The sequence below is a fragment of the Octopus bimaculoides genome, chromosome 7 (assembly GCF_046866305.1).
Source record: "Octopus bimaculoides isolate indiv1 chromosome 7, ASM4686630v1, whole genome shotgun sequence".
Classification (NCBI taxonomy): Eukaryota; Metazoa; Mollusca; class Cephalopoda; order Octopoda; family Octopodidae; genus Octopus; species Octopus bimaculoides.
Genome location: NC_142934.1, coordinates 69,823,036 through 69,841,651, shown reverse-complemented (window position 1 = coordinate 69,841,651; position 18,616 = coordinate 69,823,036). Strand labels below are relative to the sequence as shown.

General features: G+C 37.4%; 1 protein-coding gene across 1 annotated transcript in view; it reads left to right on the top strand.

The window, feature by feature from the left end:
* The window catches only part of LOC106874518 (nucleolar protein 4), a 1,458,602-nt gene that overhangs the window by 1,347,674 nt on the left and 92,312 nt on the right, over window positions 1-18,616 (top strand). Inside the window, 1 exon segment of the mRNA XM_089355480.1 lies at window positions 7,427-7,543. Coding sequence (XP_089211606.1) covers window positions 7,427-7,543 — 117 coding nt within the window.

Here is an 18,616-nt window from a genome sequence, read left to right as displayed (position 1 = left end):
TGAGGGGCATCCCGCGAGAGTTGGGATGCGGGACAAGCGTGTCGGCATACGCGGACGACGTCACCGTCATAGTGTCTAGCCAAAAGCACATCGAGCTTGTCGGCGAGACACTGAGAGACTACGAAGCGGTAACGGGAGCGAAAATCAACCGGGATAAGTCAGTGGGCTTGCGGCTCGGCACCTGGAGAAGCAACCCCATGCCGTCAAGTAGCGCCTCCGTCGTGGGACGTTGGACTGACGGTCCGGTTGAGATGCTCGGGGTCTGGTTTGGTCCAGACCTCCAAACGGAGAAGAACTGGGACGAGATAACGAGAAGGGTGGCCACTCTCTGCCGGCAATGGGCCGAGAGGAAGCTTTCCCTGAAAGGTCGGGCGGAGGTGGCGAACACGTACATCGCGTCCGTCATCTACTACCGCCTGACCGTCGTTCCTTGTCCCGACCCTACCATCACCAAACTGGAGCGCATCCTCTTCCGCTTCTTGTGGAAAGGAAGCGTTCCGATGGTTAGGCGATCCGTTTGCTGCCAACACCCGTTAAAAGGAGGACTGGGCATGCCGTGGTTGATGATGCGCAGACACGCGCTGAGACTGCGACATCTCCGGCTCTACGTAGACAGCGGTGAACAGGTGTGGTCACCGTTTGTGCGGCGCGCTTTCCCGCAGCTCGTCTCCATGACCGAACTGCAGTCATGGATCAAGAAGAGGCCGAGGAAGGGCGAATGGCACCGCGAGTGTCGCGCTGCTCTTCGGCAACTCCAACAACCCGGGTCAACCTTGAGCGACTGCATCACAACTAACGCATTCTATAGTGGATTAGTGGAGGGAAGGTACGACGACGATCTCGGGGCGAACCTGGGCGTCGACGAGGAATACCTGACCCGCCTGTTTAAGACGACCTTCGGGCCGGGACCTATGGACAACTTCCAGAGATCCCTGGCCTGGCAGTGCTATCGAGAAGCACTACCCGTTCGGGATAAGCTCTACAGGCATGGCTCGAGAAACACGGGGCCGACCTGTCCGAGATGCCGGCAGAGCGACGAAACCGTTCTGCACGCACTCGTACAGTGTCCCACCATTTCCGAGCTGTGGGCTTACGTCGAACAACTGCTATCGCGTGTGGGACGAGTCGGTCTATCAGCCGAGTCTATCGTGAATATTGTCGCGCCTCCTTCCTTTAAACGGGAAGGAAGAGCTATTTTCATCGTACTTGTGGCTATGGCGAAAGAATGTGTATGGTGGACGCGTCTGAAAGGTCTAGAGACAAAGACTTTCCTCTCTGGGCAATCTCTCATCAACTTCTTCAAGTATCACCTGAAGAGGAAGTTGAGAGTAGAAAGGGAAGTCTTGTCTAGTGAATGCTTCAAAAAAAGATGGGTGAATGTAGCAAGGATGGCACGTGTGAACGACGGAGCCATCTTGAGCATAACCCTATGAACAAGAAAAAAAAAAATAAAACAAAAAGGCAAAAGAGAGTCACTTACTGTTATAGTTTCTTCAATGAGAATATTGACCAAGGTTACCGTGGTCTTTTCCGTGGGCTTTTCCTTCCACGGTTAAACCTAAACTGTCCTCCCCTCTTTTTACACGAGAACATTACTGTGTGATACACGATCCCTATTGATCGGCCTTTCCTTTTCTTTTTTTTTCGATCCCTTTTGATCGAACTGCCCCTTTTTCCCTTCCTACGATCCCTTTTGATCGACACCACCAATTTTTTTTTTTTTTTTTTTTTTTTTCCTTCCTTCCCCCTCCCAAAAAGAAAAGCTCTACATTGTATTTGTCCCATCTTCGTTGAGCCCTGTGTGGCTAATAAAAGAAATGTATTAATCTATCTGATTAAATAACAACACCGTTTATTATTATTATTATTGTTATTATTATCATCATCATAATCATCATCATCATCATCACCATCATCATTATTATTATTACTATTATTATTATTACTATTATTATTATTGTTATTATTATTATTATTATTATTATTATTATTATTATTATTATTATTATTATTATTGTTGTTGTTGTTGTTGTTGTTGTTGATTTGTTTTGTTTTCTTATTTCCCCCGTACTTGCTTCTCGTCTTTCAACCCTAATCTCCCAGCGTCCTGCTACTTCCGTCCAGCTGCTGCTGCTACAACAACAACAACAACAACAACAACAGCAGCAGCAGCAGCAACAAAAGCAAAGCAGCAACAACAAAAACAACAACTACGACTACTACTACTACTACTACTACTACTACTACTACTACTACTACTACTACTACTGTTTTCATTCCTATTTAATCGCTCTTTTGGTCTGTTTTACTTTAGACACTATAGTTATCTTGAGCCTTATTTTCGTTGTCTTTGTTTTTATCTACACCGTTACTACTATCTATATGTACGTGCGTATGTATGTATGTATGTATGTATGTATGTATGTATGTATGTATGTATGTATGTGTATATACCTGTGCATGTATGCAGACATGTTTGTGTTTAAGTGAATATATTAGTCGTGTTTGTTTTGGTATGTATACTATATAAGTTGTGCTAAGCATTTCCCATCCATATGTATGTGCATGTATGTGTGATAGCACGTCTCTACGTGTTTGTGTAACAAAAAAAAAAAAGCTATTTCTTTGTTAATACGTGAGTTTGTATGAGTGTGTGCGTGTATGTGTATGTGTGTGTGCGTGTGTGTGTGTGCGTGTGTTCTTATGTTCGTCTGTCGACGTGAAATTTTGCACAGGAGTTTCAAAGAACGCTTAACCTAATCTGTTATAAACGTATTCTTGATTGGATTAATGCACACACACACACACACACACACACACACACACAAGCACGCACTAACACACACAAACACACATACACACTCACATACAAACACACGCACACACTCACACATATATGCATACATACTTGTGTGTATGTATATATGTATATATATATATATATATATATATATATATATATATATATATATATATATATACATACATACATACATATATACATATATGTATAAATATATATATACACATATATATGTATACATGTATATTATACATATACACATATTATGCATGCGTATGTATATATGTGTATACACACACACACACACACATGCTTTATTCGTGTATGTCTGTGTTTCGGTGTCGGTATATCTTTCTGTGGGTCTACTTGTTATAATGAAGGCGAATGTATTTTTATTGAATTTTTTTCGTGTACATGCATATAAAAGATATATGTGTGTACGTACTTTAGCGCAGTTATGTGTGTGTGCGTGTGTGTGTGTGTGTGTGTGCGCGCGGAAATGTATTTGTGTGTGTGTTTACATTCTTTGTCATTGAACAAAATGATTGTAATCTTGAGTTGTTAAAAATGGTTGGCCCCTTCGGTAAGAGAAAATTACTGATAAGGATTGAAATAACTGAAGGTAAAAATGGTGGACGTTGGTTGGTTGGTTGGTTGGTGGGTTGGTTGGCTGGTTGGTTGGTTGAATGCGTATGTGTGCATGTGTGCATGTGTGTGTGTTTATATGAGTGTATGTTTGTGTGTTTCAGAAGTTAATGTTGAAGTAACAACAACAACAACAACAACAACAACAACAACAACAACAACAACACAGTAATGAAATATAAGCAAACATGTAATGACAAAGAAATTTAAAAGAATAAAAAGGAAAAAAACTATAGGCATATAGGAATAAAAGTATTTTATACAAGGATCTCATCCCGAAATGAATTAAATGAATTTCTGGACAAATTCACTGTTTACCACATCAGTCAGACAATGATAACATATGAAGAACACATGATGATGCTGATGGTGATGATGGTGGTGGTGGTGATGGAACTGGTGGTGATGGAACTGGTCGCTGTGGTTATGGCGTTGGTGGTTATGCCCGTGGTGGTAGTGGTGGTGGTGGTGGTGGTGGTGGTGGTGGTGGTGAAAGAAAGCAAGTAAAAAAAAATGGACGGAGAGGAAGCAAAAATGAATGAATAAATGACAGTAAAAAATGCTAGAAGTGAGGTACACACACATGCACACACACACACACACACATACACGAACATTTACACGCACCCCCCCCCCCCCACACACACACGAACGCGAAAAATTGTGTAAAATATTCACAAAATCCAACTGGAATACATACTTGTGTATGTATGTGTGTGTGTGTGTGTTTTTAAAGACAGATAAATAAATAGATGCGTATGTACATTCACACAATTACAAAGACACACGTAGGTAGATCGATCGATCGATAGATAGATAGATAGATAGATAGATAGATAGATAGATAGATAGATAGATAGATAGATAGAGATTGAAAGAGAGGCGAGTGAGGAAGAGGAAGTAAAGGAAAGGTATATATTAAGAGAAAACACAAGGAATCAGTTGAATGTGATATTGGGGTAGGAGACATATTTGTAGAGAGAAGTAGAGAAATGACAAACACAGAAGGTGACTGTTCGAACGCCATATTGTTGAAGTTTTCTCGTTTGTCATTGTTGTATTTACTATTGTAATTGCTGTTGTTTTTGTTGGTGTAATCTGTTTTATTTTTCACCTTATAGTTAGTTCATTAATTGAGTATCGGAGATAATTGGAAGATATTTCATTTGTTTTTATCTTTCTATCATTGGATTTTTTCTTTCTTTTATTTTTCTTATATTTTATTTTATATTTTTGCTTTCGTGTTTCAAGATTTTTTTGATTATTTTTTTTATATTTAACCTCTCGTACACAAACGCGCATGCACACACACACACACACACACACACACACACTGTCTCTCTCTCTCTCTCACGCACTCACATGCACGTTCAACACACACACACGCACACACAGAGATCTGTTTGTAGCCACATGTCGTTATTTAAACTTTAAATTTCCAAACTTACTCTCACGGTGGTATGGAGTGTTCGTTACAAACTATGTTCATGTATATATATATATATATATATATATATATATATATATATATATATTTATACACACACGGATATATAAACAGGGTGCGGTGAATAAACCATCGTCTAAATTACACAAAAATGAAAATAACTCTGATATCTCCTTTTAACAGATACATTTACCAAAATTACATTAAAATATCTTGAAAATATCTTAAAATACTCCAGACGACTTCGGAATCTCTTGCAATTCTTCTGATGATGCCTTGCCTTCTGTTCATCTTTGGTGTTAGATCCATAATAATCAATGGATTTGCAGTCTAGAGAGTTCGGTGGCCAGATGTTAGGGGTGATGTGGTCGCAGAAATTGTCTGACAACCATGACAGCACTAATTCCACCAGGCACTTGATGTAGGCCTCCGTGTTGAGTCTGAGGCCGTGTGGTAAGATGAATAGGGGAATAACATCACCATCACTAGTGATCACTCCAAACACCATAATGTTGACTGGATGATTGGTATGTATTACTCTCGGTAAATGTCATCATATTGACACCCAGACACTCTGAAATCTTCGTATTGGAGCTTCCGGTTCGAATGCCAAGCAGTAGAGCATGTCGTTTCCAAATATCTGGCAGAGTGAATTGCATCATGATGTTGTTTTGCTCACAAAAGGTGCCCAACTGATTCTGCTATATTGCGTAGTCTACAAAATCAAAAGCAAACAAACAATACGCATGCGCAAAATTGGAACTATAAAATGGCAACAATTTACCCATAAACCCTCTATATATATATATATAAATCAATAATACAAAATGGGACAAGAAAACAAAACGTCCAGACAGTTAGGTGATATAAAAAAGGGACCGCAAAACATCCAGATAGACGATACAAAGAAAAGGACAGGTCATTCGGAGTTTTCTTTCCGCAGTCGAGTTCCAGATTATCTTTGCAAAGATTAACATATTATAATGAGGCAAAATAGCCCATGTCTCATCTTTATACATTACAATTTTTCAAATTCACTGCGCAAGTGCAGTTTTTGTCGGCAGCAAATAAAAATGTCGACTTACTTTGAATTTTGACTGGTCCTTCTAGCATGTTAAGTGTCCTGTCAGGGTACTTCTTATGTGTTTAAATGCACACTAATTATATATGTATGTACATATATATATATATATATATATATATATATATATATATATATATATATATATGTATGTATATATATGTATATATATATATATATATATATATATATATATATATATATATATATATATATATATATATATATATATATACATGTATGTATGTATATACATATGTGTGTGTATGTATATATATACATATAAATGTATGTGTGTGTGTGTCTGTCTGTATGTATGTATGTATATATACACACAATCACACAACATGCAGCCTGTAACTATCAAATTCCATTCATCTGCCCACTCAAGGTGTCTTGTAGAAAAAAAAATTACACTGGAATAACAGTGAACACTTTGAATTAGTGTGTATTCTATTATCTCAATGCATTTAGGTCAAGAGACAAGGACAACTTCTCGTCCCGTTTTTCAATTCCTCTGGACACTTCTTGATCAAGCAACTTCAATAGCGTAAAGTAATGTCAGTAAATCTACTTTATGCTTCAGTTGATCACGAAACTGCAGACTCTATCTAACCGAAACGTTCCAGATACTTTAAGCTGCAAAGGAGATCACTTAACTAGAGATCAGAGATTATGCATAACTTCTGACACTGGAAGAGATTTGTCCTGAGCATCTTCCAGACGTCTGAACGTCGAAGGTTAATAGTTTCAGTTACAAAGTTATCAGGTTTAACAGGTAGTAGTGTAGTTACCTTTTGAAGACTATAGCTTAAGATTGGGCCACAACCCTACAAGTTGTCGCTTTCCAATCAGCAATGTTTACAGCCTTCTACAAATTCAACTAGATGATGCGTCTTGAGACTTGGTATACTAACTTGCGTCAACCTACTTTGTGCATGACAGAGACAGCTTCATCTCCCATATTTTGTCCGACTGATCTTCCATATGTACGTGCGGGTTACTCCGAGTAACAAATGTATAAACTTATAAGTATTCATAAAATCCATTCTCTCTATCGAGTGCGTTTTGCCTTGTTGTTTTTCTTTGTATATAGAAACGTGTGTATGTGTGTGTGTTCATAAACATGTATATATATATATATATATATATATATATATATATATATATATATATATATATATGTGTGTGTGTGTGTGTGTGTGTGTGTGTGTGTGTGTGTGTGTGTGTGTGTGTGTGTGTGTGTGTGTGTGTCGGTGGCTTTATTTACATTTATATTTACATCAGTCAAAATCCAGTGTTGTTGTTTACGATGTGCCACCGTACGTCTTATAATTTACATATGATACGACATGCACATTTACTCAGTGCCAGTTATAACACTGCAACTTTATGAATTGATGGGTGAATTTACTTTATTTATTTTGTTTTTTTTTTAATTCTTCGACAGCTTCGCCCGACTCCACCACATCTGACGTCTGCAGCCGCTGAAGGTATCCTAGCAACGGCTTGTGAAAATGAGAGCAACAATGCTAAAAGAATGAGAATGGGGCTAGAACCGTTGCCGGTAAGTTACTATTGTTATTGCCGCGCTCAACCTACCTCCTACTCTCTGTCTTTTCTGTCTGTCTGGTTTTAATTTATCAACTTTCATTTTTTTTCTCTCTTTACTCTTTAAGTGTGTCTCTGTTCCTGTTTCTTCTCCCTTTATAATGACCACCTTTTTTCAATTTTGTTTTCAATGTTCCGCTGACTCACTCACTCACTCACTCACTCACTCTGACTCTCCCTTCTTCCCCCTCCCCCCTCTCTCTCTCTCTCTCTCTCTTATAATCTATATATTTTTAAGTTTATAATTCTTGATCCACTCTACTAGATTCAGGTGCTGGAGCACCGCTTTCAGTGACTTTGTCGGTCATATTGCCTTGAAAGCAATCTCAGTCTGTTATGTATTTTATTGATTTTTGCTTAATTAGCACATAAGTAACACAGTACAAAAGAACACAACATAAGCAAGAACACCGTTGTTTTCAGGGTGGCTGCACTAGAAAATACTCGCTCGGGGGGGGGGGGTCGTTCAAAAAGAACATGAAACAACGTGGCTACGAAACGGACTTCTAAATACCTCCTGGCACTCTAAACACTCCAACCAACGATTTTATAGATATGAACGATATTGTGCATACAATAATCACTAACATAGAAAACGACACCCTCTCACTGTCCGACCGTCCGTCCGTCCATCCATCCATCCAGCCAGCCAGCCAGCAATCCATTTATCTATCTATCTATGGCATCTCTACACTGTTACTAAACGTGCTTAAAAAAGTGACAGACAAAAAAAAAAAAAAAAAGGAAAAGAGAAGAGAAAAGAAAAAACTGCACACAAACGTCTCAGATTTGATACATTGCAAAATATAGTCTAAATATCAAATAAGACGAAATGCTCATGGAGTGAATGCATTTGAATATAGAGGTACTCGATCGGTGCCGACTAAGGACTGTATAACAACAGTAACTCTGTCTCTGTCTGCTTGTCTGTCTGTCTGTCTCTGTGTCTCTGTCTGTCTCTGTGTCTCTGTCTGTCTTTCTATCTCTGTTTGTTTCTCTTAGTACACACACATGCGTACACATAAGAGAAAGAAACGAAGAGTGAGTGAGTGAGTAGGTGAATGAGTGTGTGTGCGATTGAGTGTGTGAATAAGTGATTGAGTAATAAAGAGAGTGAGAGAAAGAGAGAGAGAGAGAGAGAGAATATTGACTACAGAAAAAATTACACCGTGATTTCGACCATGCGCGCGCAAACACACACACATACGCTCTCTCACACACACGCGCAATCAGGAATATTTTCAAATAAACAATTCACATCTTTGTATATGTATGTGGTGGTATCTCTCTGTACATGTGGGTGTTTGAATGTGTACGTTTGTTCGTGCAGAAATCACGCAACTGCAGATATCTGTATGTATGCGTTTGTGTGTGAGAGAAAGAGTTTATACATTGTTTATGTCCATGAGCAGTGCATAATGCCTGTTATGTAACTTAACGTATGTGTAGCAAGACAGACGCTCGTATATTTACGTGATAAGGTTAGGAAAAAATATGTAAAAGACAGACTTTCGGAGGTGGATGGAGAATATAAATTGGATGAATCAACATTGTATTCCTCCTGGTTTATTTTGATCAACCTAGAAAGATGAAAATCATCAATGTAACAGTTAATACAGATTATTATATTATTATTCTTATATACTTTCTCAAGGCAGTGAGCTGACTGAATTGTGAGCGTTCCGGACAAAATGCTTAACGACAAGATGTCCGTTTTTAAGCTTTGAGTTCAAATTCTGCCGAGGTCAACTTTTTCTTTCATCCACTTAGGAGTCGATGAAATAAGTACCAGCGAGGTAGGCCTACAAAGCCTCAAGCCTTGTGCCTATAGTAGAAAAGATTATTATGTGTTTTCTTAAGATGATGGATTGCAGACGACAATAGAGCAGCAGGCGAAATACCTTTCAAGTGTTTATTGCTTGGAGGCATTTTGTTCGTCTTTACATTCTGAGTTCTAATATCACCGAAGTCAACTTTGCCTTTCAACCTTTCGTAGTCAATAAAATAATAACAAGTCGAGCATTGTGGTCGATGTCATCAACTTATTCCCTACAATAAAATTCCAGGACTTGTGCCTACAATAGAAAGGCTATTTCAGTGATCGATAAGAAAATATTGTTGAATACTGGAGTAGATATTCCTGCTGCCACTGCTGTTTCTCCACCTACTCCCATTCCTCCAAACGTTTTTTTTTTTTCTCTCTATGAAAGAAGGCTTTATAATAACCTTTCTAACAACGATGATGGGCAGAATCTGTTGAATGATGGTTTACATGCCTTTCTGCCTTTAATAGCTTTGATTGATAATCTAACATCAAATATCACCGACATGAACTTTCCCTTCCATCTTTCCATGGTTAATAAACTTAGTACCAACGATAAAAAACTGGCGTTGGATACATTCGATCAATCCCTAAAGTCTATGGTCGTGCGTCTACGTTGAAAACCTACAATTTATACTTTCAGTAACAAACCGCACTCAGTTAATGTTTACTCAGTTTACTCAGCTAATGTTTATTTCCAATTTAAAGAGACTATAGCAGATAAGAAAGTAATCGTACCAGGGATAGGACACCAGTCCTTCGAATGGTATTTTCTCCGCGATCAAAACGGAATTCAGCTCAAAGCGAATCTCTCTTACTGTAATAAGTATTTATAGCTCGGTTGCTTAAGCTAGCAATTGTCAGACGGTCATAGGAATCGATTCACCATCTACTTGGCTAGATGTAGAGTTCTAATCTGAAAAAGGCTATTTGACATGTAGGGACTTCATGTACGCACAAAGACATTTATATTCAGAGGCGGTTCATGAATGGATGTGTCTATAGTAACATAAGATGTACGTAGGTAAGTATGCATGTATGTACGTATGTATGTATGTATGTTTGTATGTATGTATGTATGTATGTATGTATGTATGTATGTATGTGTGTGTGTGTGGAGGCGCAATAGTCCAGCGGTTAGGGCAGCGGACTCGCGGTTATAGGATCGCGGTTTCGATTCCCAGACCGGGCGTTGTGAGTGATTATTGAGCGAAAACACCTCAAGCTCCACGCGGCTCCGGCAGGGGATGGTGGCGAACCCTGCTTTTCTCTCACTCTTACTTCCTGTTTCTGTTGTACCTGTAATTTAAAGGGTCAGCCTTGTCACACTGTGTCACGCTGAATATCCCCGGGAACTACGTTAAGGGTACACGTGTCTGTGGAGTGCTCAGCCACTTGAACGTTAATTTCACGAGCAGGCTGTTCCGTTGATCGGATCAACTGGAACCCTCGACGTGGTAAGCGACGGAGTGCCAACAAACAAAAATATGCATATTACTAATAATTTGGCAGAAATCACAGTGACAGAAAGGACCTGAGTTTCGTTGGCACTTATCAAACTGGTACAGTAATACCTCACTTTACGGGGACTAGCTTTACGAGACCACGGGTTTACGAGATTTTACGAGTTATATTTCCTGTTTACTAGTTTTCGCTTTACGAGCTTTCTAAGGGAACGAATTAACTCGTATATCGAGGCATTACAGTATATACAATCTCATTGATTTGAAACCAGCTTGATAAGTGCCAACGCACGAAATTCTCGGCTCTTGAGTCCCTCTGTAACTTCTACCGTATTTTGATAAGTGTATATGTGTATATATATATATATATATATATATATATATATATATATATATATATATATATATATATATATATATATATACACATACATACACACACACGCAAACTTGTGTTTGGCTTAAGATGCGTGTGTTTGCGTATGCATGTGCTCGCGTGAGTGTGTGCGTGTGTGTGTGTGCTTGAGTGTTTCTGTCTATGTGTGTGTGAAATGCGTATGTATAATACATAATGCTTCCATATGCAAAATTCATGCAACACTAATCAGAATACAAGTTTTCATCTTACATTACCCAACGCATGTTGCACCGATCATAATTGTATTGTTTCTTGTTACACTGGGAGAGTTCGTTTATCCATTCATTCATTCATTCATTCATTCATTCATTCATTCAGACATTCATCGTCTATTCAGTTATTTATTTAATGCATGTTCAGAATCGACACGTTTCATATACGATCTTACCTCTGTCCAGCGAACTCACGAACTTGCCAAACTGACCGACCTCGAAAATTCTGAATGATGATGATGATGGTAATAATAATAATAATAATAATAATAATAATAATAATAATAATAATAATAATAATAATAATAATAATAATAATAAAAATAAATGAAGAAAAGAGAAGAGAAATGAAATAACAACAATAGAAAAAGAAAAAAAAAACATTAACAGCAGCAGCAAGCAACAGATCAAAGCTAATCCTGTATTACAGCGGTTCACTCCACTCCACATTGTTATGTCAAAGTGTATTAAACAATATCCACCGTTTTTAAAGGGTTGACAACACGTAGTTCAATATTGATTCATTGTAAAAATGACCGATCGATAAAGCTGTTCCAAGTGACCAGTTCAGATGTTACAGGAGACTGTATATTATTTGCAAAGCGCAGCAGAATTAACAAAAGCTAGCCAAGTTATACAGAGCGACACATTAAATCCTGTGGACAATGCTTATTCACTCTATTTTTTTTTCATTGATTTATTTATGCATTTTATACATGTATATTCTTTTTTTTTCCCTTTCCTCTCTTTCTTTTTTTTTTCTTCTTTATTTTTTTTGCCTGCTTCTCCCATCTTCTTTGATTCCCTTTGAATTTCGTGTGTATCTTCGGGTGTGTAGATTATCAGAACCTAAACGACGGTGCTACAATGGAAGCCAATGATAGCATGTGGCCAATCGTTTTGTTATTTTATATTAGATTATGGAACTGGCACCTATACACATTTCTCTTTCTCCCTCCCTTCTCCCTCCACCTCTCTCCCTCCCATCTATCTATCTATCTATCTATCTATCTATCTATCTATCTATCTATCTATCTATCTATGTAGCAAGGGTGGCACGTGTGAACGACGGAGCCATCTTGAGCATAACCCTATGAACAAGAAAAAAAAAAAAAAAAAAGGCAAAAGAGAGTCACTTACTGTTATAGTTTCTTCAATGAGAATATTGACCAAGGTTACCGTGGTCTTTTCCGTAGGCTTTTCCCTCCACGGCTAAACCTAAACTGTCCTCCCCTCTTTTTACACGAGAACATTACTGTGTGATACACGATCCCTATTGATCGGCCTTTCCTTTTTTTTTTTTTTTTTTTTCGATCCCTTCCTACGATCCCTTTTGATCGACACCACCCCTTTTTTTTCCTTCCTTCCCCCTCCCAAAAAGAAGAGGTCTACATTGTATTTGTCCCATCTTCGTTGAGCCCTGTATGGCTAATAAAAGAAATGTATCTATCTATCTATCTATCTATCTATCTATCTATCTATCTATCTATCTATCTATCTATCTATCTATTTATCTCTCTCTCTCTCTCTCTCTCTCTCTATATATATATATATATATATATATATATATATATATATACAGGGTGTCCACAAAGTCTGGGTACATTGGGATTAACACATACTTTAAGAAATTGTTATTTAATTGTTTATGTTATGATTTTATTTACTCCATGTACCCAAATGGGGATTATTAACACATACTTTAAAAAATTATTATTTCTTATATTTAATTGTTTATATTATAATTTTATTTACTCCATGTACCCAGACTTTGTGGACACCCTGTATATGTATGTATGTATACATATGTAGTTATTCATATCTGGATAATCAGATAGATAGATTGATTGACTCATAGATATGTTTATTGGCACATATGCAAAGAAGCAATATCACACTCACTATTTCCTCATGTTTCAGTGATGGACATGCTTATATACCAGCATTTCTTGTAGCAAAACGAACGATACAAGCAGAATTAGGAAACTGAGCGCTGTTTTTCGACCCTACTTGAAATAACAGTCATATATCTCCCGTAGATCACAGAAAATAAGTACTGCTTTATTATGCGATCCTAGGCATTCTAACTGGCTGAAGTGGATGGATCATGATGGAAAGAGCAAGAAAACCTTTGGTCGTATACTAACTAGGTCCTGGTGCTAAGCAACAAAATATATTCATCATATTAACTGGCACTCCGTCAGTTACAACGACAAAGGGCCCAGTTAATCCGATCAACGGATCAGCCTGCACGTGAAATTAACGTGCATGTAGTTGAGCTCTCAACAGATAAATATAGTTTTAACGTAGTTCTCAGGGAGATTCAGTGTGACACAGTGTGACAAAGCTGGCCCTTGGAAATACAGGTACTACTCGTTTTTGACAGCTGAATGGATTGGAGAAATGTAAAATAAAGTGTCTTGCTCAAAGACACAACGCGCCGCTAGGAATTGAACTCATGATCTTGCGATCGTGAGTCGAACACCCTAACCACTAAGTCACGCGCCTTCATTGTCAACCACATAGAGAAGAAATAACTGAGTAAATACATATACTACCCATTAGAATGTCATCAATTCATGCCCATCGTCGGTATTTTGTTGCGTACTAGAGCAAGCTCACTGAACGGTGAGCACAGTTTCTAAAGATAACGGCTTTGATTGGCTTGTTTAATGTCTTCATTGCTGGTCATATCTCATCTTACAGCAAGGTACCGGCTTTACCATAACCTTCGGCTCACATCTCCGCCGTCTCTAAAGAAATTGCACATCTTATAGTGGACTCTTTATATAAAGTCTGAGTAAATCTAATATTTCTGCTATTCTTTTCAGAAGAAATCGACCCTCCCGAAAAATACTATCGATTTCTAATAATAATAATAATAATAATAATAATAATGATGATGATGATGATGATGATGATGATGATGATGATGATGATGACGACGACGACGACGACGACGACGATGATGATGATGATGATGATGATGATTTCTTTTATTGGACACAAGAGCCAAACATTGATGACAATATCAAAGGTCGAGACACAGCACACAAACAGATGGGGCTTTATATCGATCAAGGGGAGACTCTATAACAATAAGTATAAAACAAAAGGATGATCCGAACGAAAATTACGTTCAGCAAAAACTTATAGCTTGTACCTTTTCGTTGACACTCGACCTTATTTTGGTTAATAGAACGCCTGTATAAGTTGCTGTTGAACGGTACTGTATGTAAAGGAAATATTCTTCCGTAGGTCTCACTTGATCATTAGAGAAAGAAAGAGAGAGAGCGAGAGAGAGAGAAGTAGGAGAGAAAGAAAAATTACTCCATTAGTGTATATTATAATGGTACAATCTTTCTCTAATTTTCCGGCCCAAGAGATGAGAGATGGATGGTGTCAATAAGCTTATAATTTAGCCAAGAGTTACACAAGCTAATCATGGTCAAATGCCTAGTTGATGCCAAGTGAAGTGCATTACCATTACTCCACCTGGGTTTCTCAAAGTTGTGGGACCATTGTTGAGTGACATACGTCCACAATATATCGGCTTCTAAATTTTTGGTAACAGCTGTTAACATTAATTTGCGGGGTGTGAGAACGAAGGTTCATAATTGATTGTGTGGGAGATTTTCCCTTTCTGGGAAGCATGCCTCTGAATATATATGTGTGAGACTGGAGAGTCACAACTGGAGCGTCTTTCATCAGAATTATGCTGGAACGTGATTGTCACAGAGTTAATCAACATCTACAACAACAGCAACAGCACTGCACCTCCTATCTGACAATGTAATAAAAAGGAGACGCCATCAACAAACACAAAAGAAAGGGAAAAAATAGACATAATCAACAACATAGGAACAGCAACAACAAATACAATAATAACAACAATGGCTATAGGAACTACCGAGTGGAAACAAAATAGGAAGTGAGAGAAGAGAATACGATGGTAACATGAAAATCAAAATAGCCACATCGACAGAATGTAAGAAGGCATGCGGTGGTGGTGCTGGTGGTAGAGGAGAGAGAAATAATGAAAGGAAGAGATACAGAAAGACGACTCAAAAATTAGAGAAATAAAAAATTCTTGTAAAAATAAAAAAAATTAAAAAATGAACGTAAAGAAAAGATGAGGAAAAATTGCAGAAAACAAATAAAAAAATTAAAAAGATCTAATGAAAATGAAAAATAGACAAAAAGAAAGATGCCGAAAGAGAAAATGACTTGGTTGAATTGAAGAAAGCAAATACAGCAAAAGTAAAAGAAAGAAAACAACAGCAATAATAATTCAATAGTCTAAAAATTTCTCAAACTAAATTTATCCCTGATAAATACATAAGCTTGGCAACATCACTACAACATCTTCCTCTTCTTTTCTCTCTCTTTCTTCCTTATTTCCCATGCTTCGCCTTCTTCAGGTCGTATTTTCACACATATAGACACAGTACACTGCCTATTTCTCCCTCTCATACACATGCACAGACATCATGCACCCTTTCACTTCATTTCTCTTACTATACACCACCTATTCAATATTATCTACATCCGTGTTGGCGCAGACGATAGGTGTTCGTGCAAAATGGCTGCAGTTGCCATAGTAACTTTGCGAACGTGTGTAGCAGCCGATACCACGTTGAAAGCAACCGCCATATTAATAATAATGGCCTAGGAGAAAGCTTATCTGTCGGCAACTGGTTAGTCTGTTGGTTACTGCTTTGAAATTTGTTTTCTCTGCACATACTTGCAGGAAACATGAGGTGTTACAGGCTGGGGAAAGAGGCAAAAGTACTAATGTGAACATGTGTAAATGTATGGATGTATGCATGTATGCATGTATGCATGTGTGTTTGTGTGTGTGTGCATTCGCATATACATACACATAAATACACGCACAGACATATGCATTACACATACACAAACACACACATATATATATTGTCTGTGCATTTGTATTATGTAGTTATCAGCAAATTCACACACGCATACGCACACATATTCGACGAGCACAATAGAAAAGTTTTAGATTTGTATATGTATACATATATGAATACACAGCGGCTTATGCAAATAAAGTGTGCGTGTTTTGGTTACGTATGCAAATTTGTATTTTAGATGGTACCACACTAAACGAGATACCCATACTGTATTTCAATGTGGGTGTGGATGCATTTACGAAAGTATGTATATGTATCTTTGTGTCTGTGCATATATACATGTATGCCTGTATAGGCGTATATGTATTATATATATATATATATATATATATATATATATATATATTCATAGAATTTCTATATCTAGATATAAACATATAGGTGTATATATACCTTTACATACATACCTAACAACCTACATACATACATACATGCATACATACATGTGTGTGTGTGTGTGTGTTTGTGTATAGAGTATACACAAACGCATATACATATATATATGTGCGTGGGAAAGAAAATGTATATGCATATTGATTATGCGTATACACACTCGCATATACATGTATGTGTCTGTGAGTGTGTGTGTATGTATGTGGTATTTCATTCTTACATTGAGATATTTGCAAACACATCAAAAAACAGGCATATTTAAGTTGACTTGCATATATTGCAGTTATTTGAGATTACAGGTGTATTTACAAACATACACGCATACACACACACAAACATAAATACATACATACATATATATATATATATATATATATATATATATATATATATATATATATATATATATATATATACGTATATTCATATACATATGCATAAATATATGTGTGTGTGTATATATAAATATATATAAATACATATACACACACCATTTATGTGCATATGCATATATATATTCAATAGCGCACGTGCACACTTGTACATACATATAGTGTATACGTGTACATATATCTTTATGTCTGCATATATACACGAGGTATATATATATATATTTGATCTATAGTATTACCTACGTGTACTTGTATGCTCAGGTCTGTATATATATGTAAATTTATATACAAAAATCTGACTGTATACATACACGCATATGTATGTATATGTGTGTGTGTGTGTGTATGCATGTATGTATACCGCTATATATATTTTTTCCTCTTCTGTTTGATTTCTCATCTCTTCTTTTATCTTTCTTACTGTTCATAAAGAATTTCTTTGATAACCTTCCATCTCTTCGTCACACCACACACCAACCTACCATTTCCTCTTTGCTTCTTCTGTCTCACACATCAAAACCGAACCACGGGGCCTCGACAGCCGAGAGAAATATTTTGGTTCAGCTGATACGCTTAGAGAGTAGACTTGATGAGTGTGAATGAGAAACAGACAGATATAGATGTAGTCTGTATATGCGTTTTATATGTGCTTATATATAAGTGTGTATGGAGAAGTAGATAGATCGAACAAGAGAGATGGAGTGAGTGAGGCTGGCTGAGATAGTGTTGTTAAAGAAAGTGTCTATGTATGCAGAAATAGATGGAAAATGTTTAAGGAAAGTGAAAGTAGAACTACAGTGGATAAAGTGTGCTAGAGAGAGGGAGAAGCTTATGATGTAAGAGGGTTGGATAGAATTCTAGTAAGGCGGTAGATTGATAAATTAATGTAATTATGGGTGCTGGTATGGCTGCGTGGTTAAGTATTTCGCTTCACTTTACAACCAAAATGTCTCGGCTTCGAACCTATAGTGAGATTACGTGGCGGTAGCTGCCCTTCACGTGCCTAGATACATAAGCATATCAGAGATGCAGTGAGCTACTCTTATGGAAATCTGTAATCAACGAAGGTATTGTTCACCGAATTCCCATAAAGACTTTTTTGATGACCCTGAAGTAGTGTTTAGTTGCCATCCGGAAGTGAGAAAACAAATTGCTTAAGAAAACCTGCAATAGAGCACAGTAGTATTAGCGAGGTGATAGCAAATCAAAGTGTCTTGGAAATATTGTCGGTTACTTTTGCTGTTCAGTCATGAACGAACAGACTTATGGTCGACAACTTCTAGCACTGGCAAAATTGTCACGATTTATATCTAGAACTACATTATACAATATATCCTTCATCATGAAGGATAATCCAATAGAATTGGCTACTATTTCTACAGGTTGTGTGAA